Below are 19,658 nucleotides of genomic sequence, written 5' to 3' on the forward strand. Positions count from 1 at the left end.
TTGAACGAGTTCAATTATTCAACATGGAAAATGGACATGAAAGTTATCCTGACGGATCGCAATTGTTGGGACTTTGTGATGGCCACAGCTCAAGAATATCCTGACGATGCTCTAGAATGAGACAAAAGCGACTTTGCTTGGCGTAAGCAACGGTGTTACAGCAACGGTTTACACAACAATTTATCAAGGTGTGGAACGAAAATTTCTTCCTCTGATAAGCAACACAAATGATGTGAAAGATAGTTGGCAATTTTTGAAGGAAAATTTCGAACCGACATCCAGAATCAGACTAGCAAGTTTAATCGACGAATTTTTCGAGCTGAAATTTGATTCAGGGAATGAGACGATTGGCATATTTTGCAAATGAGTTGCCGAGAAACAACTTGAAGTCAACGATGCGGGGTTCAAAATTTCAGAAATTTTGTGCTGTTTCCAGTTGATACGATGCCTACCACAAGAGAGTACGACAATTTAGTACAAATCCTATATCGTTTAGCGGACGACGAATTCACTTTCTTGAACGTCGAGAAACAACTAATTAGTGAAGCTGATAGAATCCAACTAAAAGAAAAAGTACAAGATTCATCGAAAGACTGGTTATTTGTGGAGATGAAGATTACAAGGAAGAAAATTCATCACTGCTCTCCACGGGGACTCGAACCCCGGTCTCTCGCTAGCCGGACGAGTGCTCTACCATCTAAGCAAAAAGGTTGGCGTATGTCATTCGCGAGCTGTTAGTTGATTGTTGACGCCGTCCAGGTACGGTGCCTTTCAACATATATATGCGCTCCAAGGTTGAAATATTCTATCCGCTTCCATAGCTTAGATGGTAGAGCACTCGTCCGGCTAGAGAGAGACCGGGGTTCGAGTCCCCGTGGAGAGCAGTGATGAATTTTCTTCCTTGTAATCTTCATCTCCACAAATAACCAGTCTTTCGATGAATCTTGTATTGACAAGTGGAGAGGACATTTCTATATGCAAAAGAAAAAGATTCTAACGCAACAGCAATCGACTGCACATGCAATGAAATCAATAAAACGTAATCGGGCTAAATCGAGTCGTCGTCCTGAAATCGACAGCAGTGGATGCGTGTTGGACAAACCAAACGAACAGTCTAGGTCTTCAACCACCTACGATCATCTTATGGGGCCGTCGAAATTCTGTATGTACTGTAAAGAGACTAATCACACGGTGGATCAATGCTTCAAAAAGAAAAAAAGTGACAGTGATCATCGAAAGAATACTCAGAATATGTTTTGTGATAGTGCAATCCAGGGCCGCAACTAGGGGGGTGCAGGCGGGTCTGGTGCCCCGGGCGCCGTACTGGCGGGGGCGCAAATTTCACTCTCTAATCTCTCCTTGAACATTATGGGGGGGGGGGCCAAAATGCATGTTTGCCCCGACTGACCAAGCATCTAGTTGCGGCCCTGGTGTAATCACCGATCAAGATCAAGCCTTCTCATCGACAAGAAAGATGGAAGAATTCCTGATTGACACAGCAGCGACTTCACATTTTTGTAATCAACGATAATGGTTCAAGAACTTTAGAGAACTGCCATCATCGGAAGCTCTTGTAGCTGACAAGGACTATGGCCAATAATGTTATAAAAAAGTAGTTGTCTTTTAGTGTCTTTTCTTTTCCTAAGTTCCGATTTTTAAATATTTTATAGCTGTTTACGACTAATTAATTTCTTCTGTGCGTACTTTTGTTATAATATATAAGGTAGTGAGAATTATCGTAAACCAAGAAGAGACGTGATTGGTTGAAATCGTGTAATCGCGGAATAGCGGTGCATTTGCAAAATTAGCAGCCCGGTATTTTTCGTCCCGACTTTTTGGCAAAATATCCCGTTTTTTACATGAAGCCTACTTGAATTTTTATTCTTTATTGAAGTCAAAGATCGATATTATTTTTCAACTCATAAATTATATTATGATAATTACAACTATAAATAAGAATATTAATCTCCCGCAATTGTCTTGGTGAACGTGTTTTTTTTCGTGAAAGTCATTTTAATCCACTGCAATTTGCAGAAATGCTTCATTTTCCGCTGTTGTGATATTTCCGTAATTTCAGCAATATTTGGAAACTTTGTATTTTTCCATATTTGGAACCCCAATTTCCCGTATTTCTCTCGAAGAAGCGATTGTCCCGCAAACAATGGATTACTATATGGTCACGCAATGTCTCTGACAAAAATGGTTGTTTGGTTTGACATTTTTCTGCAATGTTAAATTTACATTGAAAGTTGGCAACGGCCAGCGCCAAGTCTCGAAGAACGCGTTGTGTCTTGCGTTTTCTCACCGCGAGGTTGTCTTTGATTTATAAATGGGTAAGTTTATTGAATCTCTTTTGATCGCCGTTAAATTCGTATCCTATTAAATCAAAATTACTCGTCATGGCTCCTTATTTGTTGTAGGAAATATCCAGCATTTTATTTCATCGCCAACATTGTCTTATATTTTTGTAGCGACCCTTTCTCCAGCCCCCCCCCCCTCCCTATCTCTCATTATGGTATATTTATAAAGGTTATCCTGCACCAATTTTTTTTTGTTCTTATCAATGTATGATTTCGATGATTTTATCAGCCGTTGAGTGTTCTGAATACTCCGATGCGTGGAAATGATGCATGCCGATGATTTCATTTAGTTTCCGTGGCTTCACGTGCTAAACCTATGCAGTGGTATATACTATGTTCATATCTGGTGGAATAAATATATATTCCCCCTATTTCTTAAGGGAAGGGAAGTAGAAAAATCTCATTAAAAAACGCAACTTCGAGCTTCTCGTTTTGTTTTGAACAACATTGGTGCGACACTGAAACATGACCGTATTATTTGGTGTGATTTAGTAATTGTAACCATGTCATGCATGTTGAAAGTATTTCTAAGTTCCTTCAATGGGGAAGTTTCACATGCAGTTGGGGCTATATTCGTGCACAGTGTTTCTGAAATTAGGTTTGATGTTATTTAATTGTATTAGACATTTTGCCCTATGTAAAAGTGCTCTTCGAGATGAAATTCTAGTTGACAAAAACCCAATCTAATGCAGTTTCCCTTGGGGCATGTTTTTGTGTAGTAAACACTGAATCCAGTGTAACGGGCCATTCACATAGCAAGAGCAGTATGACTGTTTTCCTACAATGTGTGAGGCGTCTCATTCCAGCACTCTTGTAGTATTTTCCTAGCGACAGGTTTCGAGAACACAAGGCTATTATGTGTAATGCAAAAGTTCTGCAGTCTGCATGTTCATGCATTTTGCACAATTTAATCACCCAGCGCAACAGAAATGCGAAGAAGATAGGCAAAACATGCTGCACACACCCATATGACTATTCCAGAAACATTTGGCAAATCATGCCCGACATATTAAGGGTTGGTGTGTGCAGTCTCTCAATGTGACGGAAAACTGTCGTTGCTTTTCTCATTGGTGAGTGAACGCATGTTGCACACTGGGTTTTATATTGTGCAAAGTACAAATCTGCTCCTAGGAAAATGGCTTTTACATTTGACATGATTAGCTGCCAGGTTCTGGAGAAGTAAGTGTCGTATCTTTTTGTTTTCACAGAGAATCGAACACTTCAATATGGTATGCAAACAACGGCTGATGTGCATTGCTAGGTGAATACAAAAGTGTATCATGAAGTCACATTGTTCTGCTGATGTGAAATGAACCTTTTCAGTTCACCTGGTGTATAAACCTTTTAGAAAAACATCACGTACATGAAATCTTTCTCAATGCTTTGGGTGTCACCTCTATCTCTGATGTATCCAAGGGCACAACTAGATGCTCGGTCACTTTGGGCAAGCACACATTTTGGCATTCTTCCGCTATAAATCTTGTACAGTTTGCCCCAGAAGTCGCTGTGGAAGATTCTCGCGCATCATGAAATATTTCACTTCTTGGCTCAAAACTAAAAAAGGAGTTTCTGCCCTTGTCTTGTTAATCAGTAATTAAAGCAGGGTTGTAAAAAACCTGTTTTTTGGGCCAAATGGGAAAATTGAATTTCTTTTTTTCTACGACTACAGAATATCTAATTTAAACGTGTGTTCCTTCCTTTTTTTGTGTGTGCATCTTACATTGTTTAAATATATTTGTTTAGTGCATGTTAAACTATGTATTTGATTAATAAAATTGGGAACAATAAAATATGGGAATAATTGTTCACTTACAGCCCAAGTGGGATTTTTGGTTTAAATGGGAGGAAAATTGAATTTCCTTTTTCTACAACCTCAAAATATGTAATTTAAACATGTATGTACATTAGGGTGGGTTGAAAAAAAATGAAGTTTTTATTTTCAAATTGATATAGTGTGGAAAAGTTGCCTCTTTTAATAAGAAAAGTGTAATTTGCCATACAAGATGGTGACTACCACATAGCAGCTAGAGATGACAAAACTGGATATTCAAGGTCGAGTTTTTAGATTGGGGTATTTTTTTCCCCACGATATCGGGAAAGTTTTACAATTTGAACAGGCATTACAATCCTTTGCTATTAAAAAGAATGTGCATTCCCAATATTGTAGGAACAAGACGAATTTACGCCGTATAGACACTATCTTTGAATACGGGCCAGTGATGGTAATCTCTTCCAGCAAAATTCCCCTTTTGACTAAAATTTTTCCCACGCATTCCGAAAAATGTGCTGCCATGTAGTGGGGGGGGGGACCCAGTTTGAAAATGGCAGTAAGACATGCTACGAACACGGCAAAAAACAACCAGCACCACTGACTGGCAGAATTCTTCGAACATTTTGGAACACGACAACCCAGCAGAACAATGAACCAGAGCGTGCCAACGATGGCAACTTATCGCCAGAAAAAAAATCTCCAATTTGGCGTGTCCCTTATACCAAAGCTGTTCCCCAGCTTTAGTCTACTGTAAATTTGATTTAGTTGGCTCTTTTTTATGTCTGTAGGAGTGCATCTTTTCAATCTGCATGTATCAATGTCCAGACTTCATCTTGATGCTATTGTCTTGCACCGAAAGATCGCGTGCTCTGAAAGTATAGGCTCCGTTATTTCAATGCATTTTCTATTATCTGAACCTTTACAGGAAATACTTCAAAGAATTTCAGAAGGAGAAGTGTAGGTCCATCTGGAAAAAAGATTTTGAGGGGGAAATGAGATATAATCAGGCTCTAGTGACAATAATTCTGATGAGTATTGGTGGAAAATTCAAATTCTCAGCTCACATCTCGGCTATCTTACGTTAGTGTGTGCATTCATATCATCGAAAATTTTTCTTAGCTGAATCAGTGTTCGTTAGCCGAGACAGAAAAAACATGGAAACGTCTTTGTTAGTCAAAGTTGTAAATTGAGACATTCATTAGCCGAAGGGCCACTTTACGTATAGAGAATCTTTTTTTTCAACATCTCTTTACAATTTTACATCTGAGTAAAAACAATTCAGCCATTATTTACCCAAGTATTAATGCATCATAAAATTTAACTTATTTGTCCACTCTAGATGTGCTTTGCCCCTTTCAGTAGCTGAATACATATCTTCTGTAGGTACATCCTTCAGTTTGTGAACTTGTATAATTCATGCTCACTTCCACATTATTGCAGTAGGGTATTATTTTCATGTTTTATTTATCATGGAAATTCACCGTGACATAACCTCTTTCACAGAAAGATATACACGCAAGACAAAGAAATATAATCAGTAAATTTTTAATTTATGCAAAAAATTCCAATTAAGAGTTTTTAAAATTTGTTGTGCTTAGATTTACACAGATATTCTGCAGAATACTTAAGCATTATTCACCCTAACCGAATATTCGGCAAAAGGGTCGAATAGGCAGAATATTCATCCTATCTCTGATGCAAACTTCCAAGGTTTCACACAGCTTTGGTTGGAAGTGGTTTAGCAGTGAAGTGGAATAGGATCGTCTATTTTTCAGTTAAGTGGGCACTGGTGCCAGTGGGCAGGGTCTCGTATTACATTCACTACATGATTATGTTGCGACATATTTTGAGCAGTGTCCGACTTGTGTTAAATGCTTGGCTTAGAAATTCGTCTGATGCCTAATATTTTTTTTACACGTCAAGCTCTATATTCATACTTATACTGTTTCTAGATATATAATAAAGTTAATGCAAATTAATCATTCAAGGTATATCACGAGATCATTGGCATAAAAGGAGGAAGACTGGCGGCAAGAGGAAACCAATCAGAAAGAAGAGGAAGTTTGAGTTGGGCCGGCCAGCAGCAAACACTAAGGTAAATTCAGTTTTATTATTTGAATTGTGTGGTTAATCAAGAATGTCTAAAAAATTGTTTAAATCAGCAGCATATGAGTGATCAAAGTTTTAGTACAGGATTCGTTTGATGGCCTATTCAAATATTAGCTTTGGGCTTGACAAATTGTGTGCCAGCCAAATTTCTTGTCAGGCATATTTATTTTCAATAACCATTATCCATTTTTCCCCTTTTAAATTTAGTGGGATTTGATCCTATTTATGATCATGGGCAGGCCGACAGAAATTTCACACCACCTGTTGTTTTCAGGCTCTAATTTAGTAATGCCACATGGAAAATTTTAGGTGCCAATATCTATTTTTTAGTAACAGTGGCAACATGACACGTGAGTTTTTTTTTTAGCTGCATCAAGATTATTTCAGTTGCTAGAATAATTATGTAAATTAGAGGCTGTACATACTCGTAATAAGTAGGGTTAGGATTTCTATGACTGCATATTTTTTTGTTACTCCCACTCTACTTTTGCCCCCCAATGATCTAAGTTGATTCATCGTCCAATAAATTCCTCAATGTTTTTGCATACTTTGTTTCATTGTTGTCAACTTTCATTCAAAAACAGTCATAAAAAATGTTATAAATAGGAAAACAATTGGAAATCTCAATGAGAATTACTTATTGTTAGGACCATGAAAATAAGTGGTACTAAGTGAATAAACATTTGAAATGGGAGGAATGTTATAAGTGGGATCAACTGTATATTTGTTTTAGATTTATTACATTATTTATTACATTGCTGAATTCCATGCATCAAATTCTAAGTGCTAATGAGCTTCTTTGCAAGTTTCTACTAGTAGGCAATGAAAGTAAATCAACCTTTGGATAGAACATGTTATTAGAAGACATGCGTCACAGAACAATTTGGAAGGATTTTAAGAAAAAGTGGGAAAAAAACCACTATTACATGTATGGGGATTTTTACCCCAGAACAGCTCGAGTCAGCTGAGGGCTCGTCGCAGAACAGTGCTAAACATTCTGCTTTGGGGCCTCCTTCTCTTACCCAGAACAGGGCCCACTGTTCAGTCTCAACGAAGAAATATAAGCAGGTGATCAAAGAACTGGGTCATGCTGGAAGAAAATTCATAGAGATACCAGTGAATTAGGGGGGGGGGGCTAATTTTTTTCAAGATGAATTTTTTGAGAGGGACCCACTTTTTTCACTAAAAAAGAACCCAGATTTTTCGAATAACCTGGGACCCAGGTAAATTAAAGTACAGCGGCATCTCTATAATACAGATTATGAGAGAAACGTAGCTCAAGAACCTAAGGGCAAGATATAACTTGCCAATGCCAAATACTATGCTAGTTTTGCAGAATACATCTTCAATGACTATCACCAAACCAGACATGCACCCAGTCCATGTTCCTCTGCTGAACTTCTAACGAATTGGTGCATGTTGGAATATGCGTGTCTGTGTTGTGAACCTAACGTAAAGTTTGTTTCTGTGTAATACTGCTGCCTCTTATGTGTAGTGCTGCCATCTGCAAACAACTTTTCTAACCATGAGTGAAGTGTAATAATTGAAGCTTTATCCAGGGGTGTGAACTTTGCGCTGCACTGCGCCAAAACTAATATCTTGCGCCATCCTACTCCAACAGCGTATTTTCACATTTTTCTGCGCCAAATAGCAAATTTTGCTTCAGTATGCCTGGAATTTCGGAAAAGACGGCAAAAAAATTGTTCCTGTTAGCCACGAAACGTTTCTTTACAAGAGAGAAGAGCGTGTTTTATTCCACTATATTTAAACTATCGGCCCCTGATCGGGCTTTCCATCGCGAAACCCCGATATTGTCCGTGATCATGGAACTGAAGATGGCTTGCAATGCCTTTCAGCTTTAAAGTGCAAATTCCAGTGTTTCCGTTTAAAAAAAAAAGTCACTGGAAGCAGCAGAAATTACTGTAGTCGATTGTCATTGTGTTAAATCCCGATGTTTCGTGAAAAAAAATTTCATTCCGGGAGTAAAAAGCGCATGTCCTCCGAATTACGAATGTTAGTTTAGAAACTTTGCAGAATAACGAGTGTTAAATCGCTAATGTTGCAGAATAACGAGCGTTAAATCATCAAATAGCGAGTGTCAGATCGCCAAACATCGAATTGATTCTTCCGAAATTCTCTCCCATTTTGCAACAATTTCTTTCCAAGTATAAAAAAATTAAAAACTTATAAAATGTTTTTAGCTCATTTGAAGTGCTGCTGTTCAAGGCAGCAAATAGTGCCCTCAGTAAGCAAAAATCATCTTAAATAGACGGGTGCAAAAAATTTTATGACAGCCGCTCTTTCAAACAAGGTGTCAAAAACCTAAAACACAAAAATCAAGCTGACGAAAAGATGTTTGATAACAAAAGACAGTGCAGTTTTATTTTGAAAAGGGTTGAGGGTTAACGAAAATATTCTTGTTAATTTCACTGTTGGAATTTATAAATATCTGCTCCGAATCCTATATTTTGCTGCTCCAAATCCTGAATTTTGCTGCTCCGAAATGGTCACTTCCCACCCCTGTTTATCGTTTGTAGGCCTGTTGCTCTCCGACGAGACTTTTTAATGAGGAGATCGGCTCATATAAGCGTCTTGAAGTTGGGGAATCTTCAGTGACTGATGGGGTAATAGAAAACTGTCAGGTGAACCTGGGTGGTTTCTAGCACCTGAGCAGGGTTTAAGCTACGATCAAATTTTTCGCAAAATGCGAAAGAAGTTGTGGCCACTTGCGCAAAAAATGCGTATAGGAGGTACGGAACAAGTAGACATCCAACCATCGATCATTTCATTATCATTATAGCATTTTGCTAAAGCTTTTCTCTCCCATTTTCACTTTTTTGCGAACAGAATTTTTTATCTAGCTTAATTAAACTCTGCACCGGAGTTATAATTAAAACAAATTCTCAGATAGTTCCTTATGCAACGAATGTGCAGATATATCTGGGCAAGGGAAGGGGACTTGTTGTATAGCTTTTAGGATCCTGTAAAATAAGAGACCAATTTTTCTCATATTTAGCTCGTGGAGGGGCAATCCCCCTCAATCCCTGAAGTTTCCATTGATGTTGATTTTAGAAAACCCCAGATTATTGCTGTGCAATTTCAGGTATCTGAAATTGAGCATCATTTGATGTACAACATATTCGTGTCTGAATAAATTGTAATACATGTTTCTGGTTTTTAGATTGGACCAAGGCGTATTCATACCGTAAGAACACGTGGTGGTAATAAGAAATACAGAGCTCTAAGATTAGACCAAGGGAACTTTTCTTGGGCCTCTGAACGTGAGTACATGTGTATTTGACTTTGATGCAATTCTGTCTCTGGTAAGGTAAATGTGGTTACAAATGGAACCTACATGGAAACCATACATATTTTAGTCCTCTCCGAAGTCTGAATTTTTCACAATGAAAAGACTTTTTCAAAATTCCCGGATTCGGAATATTTCACTTGTAGACAATATAATTCAGGTGGTATACTGGTATATGATAACGATTTCCTAAGCTTAAAACATTTAACATCAATCACCATGCAAACAGCTGAGATTGTTGTATTGTTTCACCAATCTTTAAAGTTTACTATATTATCTGTTTACCGATCTCATTCATTTCATTAATGAATTGAAAACTATTGATCGAATCAAATGTAAAAATGTTTTAATTATTGGGGATATCAATATTGACCTTCTTGACTCTAACTCTAATATTACTACTGAATACTTAAACTTATTGTGTAGTAAAGGATTCCAGCCATTTATAAAAGGCATAACTAGACCTCGATCGAATACATGTCTTGATCACATATTCATACGAAATTCATCCGAGATAACTGATATATATTCTATTTTTTCCTCTGATTTGGCAGATCATTATGCAATAATTTGTAAGCTCTGGTTCAGTATTCCCAATTCAACTATCAGATCAAAACAAACTAATCCTCAGTTTAAAGAACTTGATTATCGGAAACTTCATATTTTTCTTCAAAATTACAATTTTTCATTCAATAATATTGACCCTTCTAATAATTTTGAATTTTTACTTAAACTTGAAACAATAGTACACAGTCACACTAGATATATTAATTGTAAAAACAATAGATCACTCATGAATTACAACACCTGACAAAAATTAGCAAAAACTGTATTATAAAACACGAAAATTTCCATTCGATATCCCATTAAATATAGCCTATAAAAATGTTGTAAAACGAGGAAAAGGTGGAATCCAAAATAAACTCTGCTAAACTTGAATATTTTTCCTACCAATTTTCAAAATGTAACACTCCCACAAAACGCTGGAGATTAATTGATGGTCATAACAAACTGTTTTCTTCCGATTCTGATCCTATTTCTCTGGCCCAAAACTTTAATTCCCATTTTGTTAATATTTCTCCACTCAATACCAACATGAATGATGATTTTAAGCAGTACATGAAATTGAATTGTCACTCAATATACCTTTTCCAAACAACTGCTGATGAAATTTCAACAATTATTAAAAAATTGTCCACTTCTGGATCCTTAGCAGAAACAATCAATACCAAGGTCTTGAAAATTCTACCATACAATATTTTGCATACTTTCTCAGATTTAATAAATGTATGTATGACTAGTGGTAAATTCCTGAGGTCTTTAAAATCAGCTATCGTTACACCCATTTACAAATGTGGAGAACCCAATGATTTTAACAACTTCATACCAATCTCAGTTTTACCCTCTATCTGAAAAATATTTGAAACAATTATCAAAAATAGAATCTTTTCTTTCTTGTCACATTTGTTTCTTTTCTAACAATCAGTTTGGATTCCTTCCTAATAAAAACACAAACTGCTCTACTAACATTTACTAAATTTATCGTTGAAAATATTGATAAATCTAAAAAAACCATTGCAATATTTGTTGATATAAGAAAAGCATTTGATAGCGTAAATCGTATAGTACTCAATAAGTTGTCATATATCGGAATCGGAGATAATGCTTTGAATATAATTGCTTCTTATTTAACCCAGAGAACACAATCAGTCAAAATCCACAATAGCCTTAGCACCCCATTGAAAATAGTGAAAGGCGTTCCTCAGGGATCTGTCTTGGGACCATTATTATTTTTAATATTCATAAATGATTTATGTAACTTAAAATGGCAATATAACTTTCGCAGATGATACAGTATTACTTAACTCATCTGATGATTTCCAATCTCTAAATAACCTAATCAATACTGATTTAATTAGAATCCAAAAGTGGTTTGTTGCTAACAACCTTCAGATAAATACATCAAAAACTAAGTTTTTTATAAATTTCTCTTCCCAATCTAACATTCACTTTCACCCTAATTTAATTTTGCATAATCACAATTGTACTATTAATTCTGATTGTAATTGCTCGTGTCTCGAACAAGTTACTACAATTAAATACCTTGGCGTATACATTGATCACAATCTTAAATGGAAGAGTCGTGTCGAATACTTGCAAAAAAGATTACGCTAGCAATTTATAAATTTTACTATCTCAAACCCTACTTGAATCAGTTGTTTTTACTAACTATTACTACTTGTTTCACTCACTCTTACTATATGGTCTAACTGTCTGGGGTTCTGACTACCTTTCAACCCTTTACCCCATAATCAACCTCCATAAGAGAATAATTAGAATCATCACAAATAATTTTACTACATCAATACAACTTCATCAACATCTTGGAATACTTATATTACGTCAATTATATTTCTATAAATCTATTCTTCTAGTCAAAGGTCAATTCTCCTTGCCTTTAAATACATCTCGATCTTCAAATAGACTAAATAATATATATTCACTTTCGTTGCCTCATAAAACACTGTTGAAGAAACATTTTACTTACCTTATCCCAAAATTCTACAATACATTACCACCAGAAATCACTCACAATAGCAATATATCATCCTTTAAAAAATGTGTGAAGCAATACATGTTCTCACTTGATGGTATAGAAAATTTGTTTTAATGTTTTTCTCTTGCTCATATAATCCTTAAATAACGTAAGTTTAATTTAATTACATGCTGCATCTAGTCGTTTTTGCTTTTATTCCAACATCCAATAAATTTATATTTTTAGTTGCAGCGTGTAGAACTGTTTTTAAATTGCACTCTGTTGCCATGAATTTTTATTTTTAGTTGAATAATTTTGATTTTTTTTTTAGTTGACACTATTCTGTTTTCCATATTAATTTTTACTAGAATTTACCAAAAGGGGTCATTTTTTGATTGACTCCTTGGTAAATCTTTCTTTTTTTTTATACTGTTATATAACAAATTTGACTTGATTTGGGAAAAAAACTTGATCTTGCTAGATAATAAATTTTATTTTAAAACAAATGAAGAGAAATTAAATAGTTGTAAGCTTTTTTTCTTTATACATTTTTGTAGAATGTGCGAGAAGGACTCGTATTATTGATACTGTATACAATGCAAGTAACAATGAACTTGTGAGGACGAAGACCCTTGTGAAAAATGGCATTGTTCTGATTGATGCTACTCCTTTCCGTCAGTGGTATGAAGCTCATTATGCGCTTTCTCTCGGAAGAAAGAAGGGAGCCAAGCTGGTAAGAAACAGTTTTTTCTCTTTTAACAAAAGGGCTAATGACCCATGGATCTTGTTTTATGACAAAAAAATAGGTTAGTTTCTAATAATTGTCAGACAATATTTAAAAATATGTTTTAGTAAGAGACCAAGAACAAATGTTGAACAAGCTGCTGTACTGTAATTTCCCTGCCTATATAATCGGAGCCATAGTAATAAGACTAGCACAAAAGGCTTCGAATCAATAATCATTGAGACCCAGTTCCAGACAGGTATTTTAGTTTAATATCAGCTGCCAAGTCTTCCAAATTTTCTGGGAGTCTCCCGAATTTTAGCTTCATTTCTCGCACTCCCGAAAAGTTCTTGAATCTCACAAATTTTTACAAAAATCACAAAAACCCCTAATTGTTCCTAAAAATTTCTAGTTTCTGAAAACAACCCCTAAGGAAATTCTTGCAAAAAGTCTTTTGCCTCTGTATTTTTCCCCCCGTTCAAAATGATGTAAATGGGGGAATAGTGGGAAATTCCTATTTTAAGGAAGTTTTTCAAACCCTCTGATGGTAACAAGAAAGTTGTTTGTCTTACCGTGCAGGGAAATAGCTTAGCAGCCAATAGTTTTGAATAATTAAAGATTATAGTGACGTGCATGTGGTCGAAACTTCCTCTTTTGTTGAAGTTACATGCTAAAACAAAACATGAATACTGATAAGCAAAAACATATTTAACCAATTTGAAAGATACTTATTCCCCAATGAATTTCCTTTCATCAAACATTCCAGAAAGGGGCAGACTTTTCGTTTTTGTACAAGTTGTGTTCTGGACATAAACATCGGTCATGGAAAGACTGCTATCATCACTCATGTGAAATGTAAAAAAAAACCATCAAGCAAGTGTCACAAAAAGTCCATGTTCTTCAAAAATTAACACTTTTTTTGCATCTTCCGATGATTTTGGAGTCATTCGTGCAGAATGTTTGTTCACATCGTTTCTGATTGAACACAATATTTTTTTTACATCACCATTGAAGTTTTTGCCTCCAATTACACTTGTTTTTTGTGTAGGGATTTTATTCCTAAAGGTTTAACTTCCATGTTTGGAAAAATCCCTATTTTATTTGGAAAAATCATTTATTAGTATAAATAAAAAAGCTAGGTTTTAGTATAAAATAGAGTTCCCCACGAAAATCTCCCTAATTTTTATTTTAAAAAGTTGGCAGCTATGACATCATTACCGTGACATAGCCAGATCTGTTTTTAAATGGGCGTTTTTGTGGTTTCATCTCAGACAGAACACGGGATAACATATTTGTTTCTTAAGTTGTAGTTATGTGTTCAATTACTTCATTTTTGTGATGTTTCCCAGAATTATGAATTTGTACTTTCATGTGTGTAAAATCCCTATTTATTTGGAAAAATCCCCTTTGCGTTTATTAGGGAGTGGATTTAGTATAAAATATGGGTCCGCGTGAAAATCTCCCTAATTTTCATTTTCTAAAGTTGGCAGCTATGTAATAAAGTGTTATTCTAGCCATTGGAAACTCTCTGATGAGGAAAAGAATCACACTGCATCAATTTTATAGTTTTATGAAATGTGTCATTTCTGGGTGACTTTTCTTACCATGCTTTCCTATATGAATGTGATTGTATTTGATGTTTTCTACATCCCTTGAAAGATTTTACATGGAATTTACATAATCGCTATGTATATTATTTTACGTGTAGACTGTGCCAAAAAAAAAATTTATCAATAAAGTAACATTATTGGGGATTCCCATTTTCTAGACAGAGCAAGAAGAAGCAGTGTTGAGTAAGAAAAGAAGCAAAAAGACAGAAAAGAAGTACAAGGAGAGGCAGAAATGTGCAAAGGTGGACTCCCTGCTTGAAGATCAATTCATGACTGGAAGAGTTTTGGGCAAGTAAAATTTTCTCCCTAAAATCATTTCAATCACACTTTTTCAATGTACTACTTAATTAAGTAACAAATCACGAAAGGGAAAAATTATATTTTAGAACGTAGTAGGACCTTGATTTATATTCTGATACTTTTCATAAATTGATTAAGCAAGTAAAACGATACAAGTTTTTCTCTGAAATTAATATAATTACTTTTTATTGTCGAGTTATTCAGGGTCAGGAATTTTCAGGATTTTTGGAAATGACTAAATACGTGCACAATGCACTTGATGAAGTTCTATTAATGTTGATCATTCAGGTGACTAGAATGTCTAATTTTGAGTTATGAATATCGGTTGATTTTCAACCCTTTAGCATCCATCTAATGAATTTTTATGTTTTCGCATAATCGAAGGAATGAGAGAAATCATATTTCGTCAAAACATTACAGTAGAGTGAAAATGTCAAAAGATAGACACAAAAGCACACAATTTTTCTTGTGGAGTGGTTCTCTTCCTGTGAACGTGTTTTTTTTTTTTTTTTTAATTAAACCCTACCTTCTTTTCTCATGTAGAAATTGCCTTTTCTGATAATATAGTAGGATTTTTTCCTTCAGAGGTTGGCAGGTCTAGTGTGTTGGTGGGTCATTAATAGAGCCCGGATTGTATGCACTAAAAATATGTAAATATGCCCTAAAAATATGTAAATATGCCTTAAAAATGTTGAAATATGCACTAAAAAACCGAAATATGATATTGAAAGTGGAAAAATACACATCATAGCTGCCAAGTCTCCCGAATTTTAGCTTCATCGCTCGACCTCCCGAAAAGTTCTTAAATCTCCCGAATTTTTACGAAAATCACAAAAATCCCTAATTGTCCCTAAAAATTCCCTACTTCATTTAAAAAAATCCCCGCTTATGAAAACAATCCCTAAGGAATTTCTTGTGGGGCATGAAGCCTCTTTTTTTTCCCTTTCGAAATGACGTCACACGTCGTAAATGGGGAAATTCCCTTTTTAAGGAAGTTTTACAAACCCTCTGATGGTAACAAGAAAGTTGTTTGTCTTATCGTGCAGGGAAATGGCTTAGCAACCAATAGTCCTGGATAATAATTGAAGATTCTAGTGACACGCATATGGTCAAAATTTCTTTTGGTGAAGTTATGTACGTGCGATATAACAAAGCATGAATACTGATAAGTAAAAACATATTTAATCAATTTTAAAGATACCTATTCCGATGAATTTCCTTTCATCAAACGTTCCAGAATAGGGCCGACTTTTCGTTTTTGTACAAGTTGTGTTACGAGCATAAACATCGGTCATGGAAAGACTGCCATCATCACTCGTGAAATGAAAAAAAAACCATCAAGCAAGTGTCACAAAAAGTCAGTGTTCTTCAAAAATTGACTGTGTTTTCCTTCATCTTCCGATGATTTTGGGGACATTCGCGCCGAATGTTTGTTCGCAGTGTTTCTGATTGAACACAATATTTATTTTTACATCATTGAAGTTTTGGCCTCCAATTTCACTTGTTTTTTGCGTAGGAATTTTATTCCCAAGGGTTTAACTTCCATGTGTGTAAAATCCCTATTTTAATTTGACTTCAGTAGGGATTTTATTCCCTACACTTTAACTTTTATGTTTGGAAAAATCCCTATTGTATTTATTAGGGAGTGGTTTTAGCATAAAATGAGGGTTTGCGCAAAAATCTCCAGAATTTTCATTTTCAAAAGTTGGCAGCTATGACACATTAAAATTGGCTACATTGATTGTACCTACAATTTAAAAGAATAACCATGCAATAAAAAATCCAAAACATATATTTGAAAAAGAAAAAAAAGTAAAAAATATGCTAATTTTCTCCGCAAAAAAAAAATTTTCCGAAAACTCGCCATATGATTTGCTGCATGCTATAAATAGAAGTAGAAGGAATTGAAAGATTTGCAAAAAAAGTTTTGTAAATGATAAAATGCTTTGAAAATTATCAAATTTATTATTAATAGTCTTTTTTGTGATTGTTTCAGGTTATAGTGACAGTTTATCTTTCTTTTTTTTATTCGATGACTTCTTACTGGTTAGTCTTGCAGTTTTTTTTCAACAGTATATGTTGAAAAGTGTGTAGAAAAATATAGCCCTAAGTTAGAAAATGCTATACACTTTCTAACTTAGGCAGACCTGCCAACTCTCCCGATTTAGGCGGGAGACTCCAGATTTTTCATCCTTCCTCCCGCTCTCCGGATTTTGGCAGAAAATTAGATTTCACGTCGTGGCTCAATAATTACCATCATCGTTAGGGAAAACACCCGTAGAGGACAGTCGTAGTCATTTTCATCGAGCAGCCGTAAAAAAGGGTCTTTGTGACCGCATTTAAGCAACTGGCAAAGACGCAACTTTGTTTTCGTAGCATTTACCAGGGGCATGACCTTCGTTGCCAAAATTCCTGTATAATCGTTATTGTATTCCATTAACAGCCGTGCGGTAAACACGTTTTTCATCCGCAGCTTTGTAATTTGAATTTTTTTAAATCGTTTCTTCCGATTAAACATCTTCAGAAAGAAAATATAAAACTTTAAGCTATATACAGCTAAATATAAAGCTTTTAAGAATTCATATAACCAAGATTATCAATCACTGATAGCATCCACGAAAGGAAACACATACTTTATGAACAGTATGTAGATGTCATTTCTCTATTCTGCATGGAAAGAATGGCATAGAATTATATTCTTCTCGGGGGCAATGCAGAACGTGCCTTGGGGGGGGAGAGAATGTAACTTTTTCTTAATTTATTTTTAAAAAAAATTTTATGAATTTTTTTTTTGATTGAGTCTATGAGTGTCGAGGAGGGGGGGGTGTACCCCTCTCGTCTCCGGATTTCAAAAGTTGGCAAGTCTGCTTAGGGCTACATTCTGATGCTCTATCTTGAGCAAATTCATGAATGAGAATTGCATCACACATATGTGGTGGTGTATTATCTCTCAGGCTTTTTCCTTTTCACAAAGCAGCAACAGTAGTGTGACTTCATCATACTAGCTAGGGCAGGTGGTCTTATAATCCAAAAAGACACCAGCTGCTGCTAAAGGACAAAGACCAGTGTACTAGTAGTTATATTTCCTCAGATTTTCATATTCCCATGAGAAGCAGAAACAGTACTGTAAGTCACCATTATTAATATTGATTTTTTTTCTTTAATATTTTCAGTATTACCCCTTAGTTATAAGGTTCTACTGTTCAGTAGTGAGGGATTTATGGAAAATAATCAGCTATATAAAGGGTGATTATAATTGAAGGTCTGGTTCTAAGACACTGCAATCAGAACCATTGGTCCAAATGGCTTGAAAATTGGCATAGATGAGCACGCTGAAGCAATGGGGGGGGTTTTTTTTTATAAACTTTACAAGTAGATGGTGCTGTACTTGGCCAGTGGTATTATCTATCTTTTGCAACTTCATCATTTCGGCACTTCAACAGCATCAGTGTGGTGGATAACAGAACTGGACAAATCCCAGGTCGCCATGACGACTAGAAAATTGGTTTTGGCGCCTAAAATTTTATATGCATTGTTAAAATGAAGTTAAGTGTGACACAATTTTTTTTTGCATTTGTGAAAATCTGTCTCCCAACATGGGAATGGGTCGTAAAGTCATGGGGGGAAAAACATTATTCTGGACTTTTTCTTGAGGAAAAATATGTTTCGCTCCTAACAAATCTTTCTTATCTTACCTTCCCCCCCCCCCCCCAAAGAAGAGAGAAGGGCATCTCCGGCAAAAAAGGTTTTACTGGGAACCCTGTTATGTGTGTTGCAGCGTGTCCTGGCATTGAGGTGTCGAATGGTATGGTTTATGTCAAAGTGTTGATTGTCACTGTTGATTTACACTTGAACTTCCTGGATTATTTTTCAAATTATTCAATAATATTATCCCTTTTCTACTTTTAGATGCCGAAACTTTAGGTATGGTATTAGGTTTATTCTGTGGATGTGTTTGTTGCTATGTGAATATAAATTCAGGATGATCATCAAGTGGCATTTCTTGTGTCATTTTAAAAACATCAAGTTAAGAACTTTTAATGTTAGAATTTTTTCCTGTTGTGGGGCTTATTACAGTTCACGTGGTAAGGTTGGCAGGCAATTTCTTTTTATACATTACTGTGGGGCTGGACAAATCCCAGGTGCCGTGTCAACTAAAGAATTGGTATTTGTGACTTTTTTTTTTAGTTGTTTAATGGCAGGCTGGGAGCAGCACAAAAAGTATTTGAATTTATAGTGCCGTATCTGCTATTATCATATATTTTAATATAATCAATTATACAACTATTGTAATCAGTTAGAGAATGGATTGTCTTTTCACATGCTATGTATGTAGATTGCAAATTGTAGTCTCTATCTCTTCCCCCCCCCCCCCCCCCAAGAAATAAAACTGCCTCTCAAGAGCGGCCACATTTTTACGGTCCCGTTAGTAGCCGTTGTTGGGAGATTTTATTTTTTTTTATCATGACTAATGCTTTTCTTTCATCCAACAGCTTGCATTTCTTCGAGGCCTGGTCAGTGTGGAAGGTGTGATGGTTATATCCTTGAAGGAAAAGAATTAGAGTTCTATCAAAGAAAAATGAAAGCCAAGAAAGGCAAATGAATATAATAAGCTAATAAAATAAACTTTCGGTGTAGATTGTCTTTCACATACTTTTTTATTCTATTTTCTTGTTAGTAATTGTTCACAAAATAAAATGCTGAGCTCGTGAATAACATGAACAGGTGGCAAATCGCAAGACTGCCGCATACCTAAACATTCACTGCCTTGTGAGAGAGGTTCTATCTAGTATGTATATGACAGGGTTGGCAGGTTTTTGACCATGTAAAACGAATGCTGTGGGTATAAAGTCCTGTCAGCTCTGCTTTGGTTGAAAATACTTTAAAATTCTGTGAATTTATGCACTCGGAGCTAAGAAATTTTTTAGGTGAAAATAAATG

The 19,658-nt window shown here is 35.5% G+C and overlaps 1 protein-coding gene across 1 annotated transcript; it reads left to right on the top strand.

Annotated features, from left to right (window-relative positions):
- Positions 1-2,239: 2,239 nt before the first annotated feature.
- RpS8 (ribosomal protein S8) lies at positions 2,240-19,354 on the top strand. Its single transcript, XM_089236433.1, has 6 exons — positions 2,240-2,333; positions 6,120-6,226; positions 9,422-9,521; positions 12,641-12,816; positions 14,576-14,705; positions 19,211-19,354. The coding sequence occupies exons 1-6, from the start codon at positions 2,330-2,332 to the stop codon at positions 19,318-19,320; spliced, it is 627 nt and encodes a 208-aa protein (XP_089092559.1). The 5' UTR covers positions 2,240-2,329; the 3' UTR covers positions 19,321-19,354.
- Positions 19,355-19,658: the final 304 nt, after the last annotated feature.

This window comes from Pholcus phalangioides, unplaced genomic scaffold (genome assembly GCF_987345545.1).
Source record: "Pholcus phalangioides strain wild (caught in Gottingen) unplaced genomic scaffold, Ppha-v1.0 ptg000009l_1, whole genome shotgun sequence".
Classification (NCBI taxonomy): domain Eukaryota; kingdom Metazoa; phylum Arthropoda; class Arachnida; order Araneae; family Pholcidae; genus Pholcus; species Pholcus phalangioides.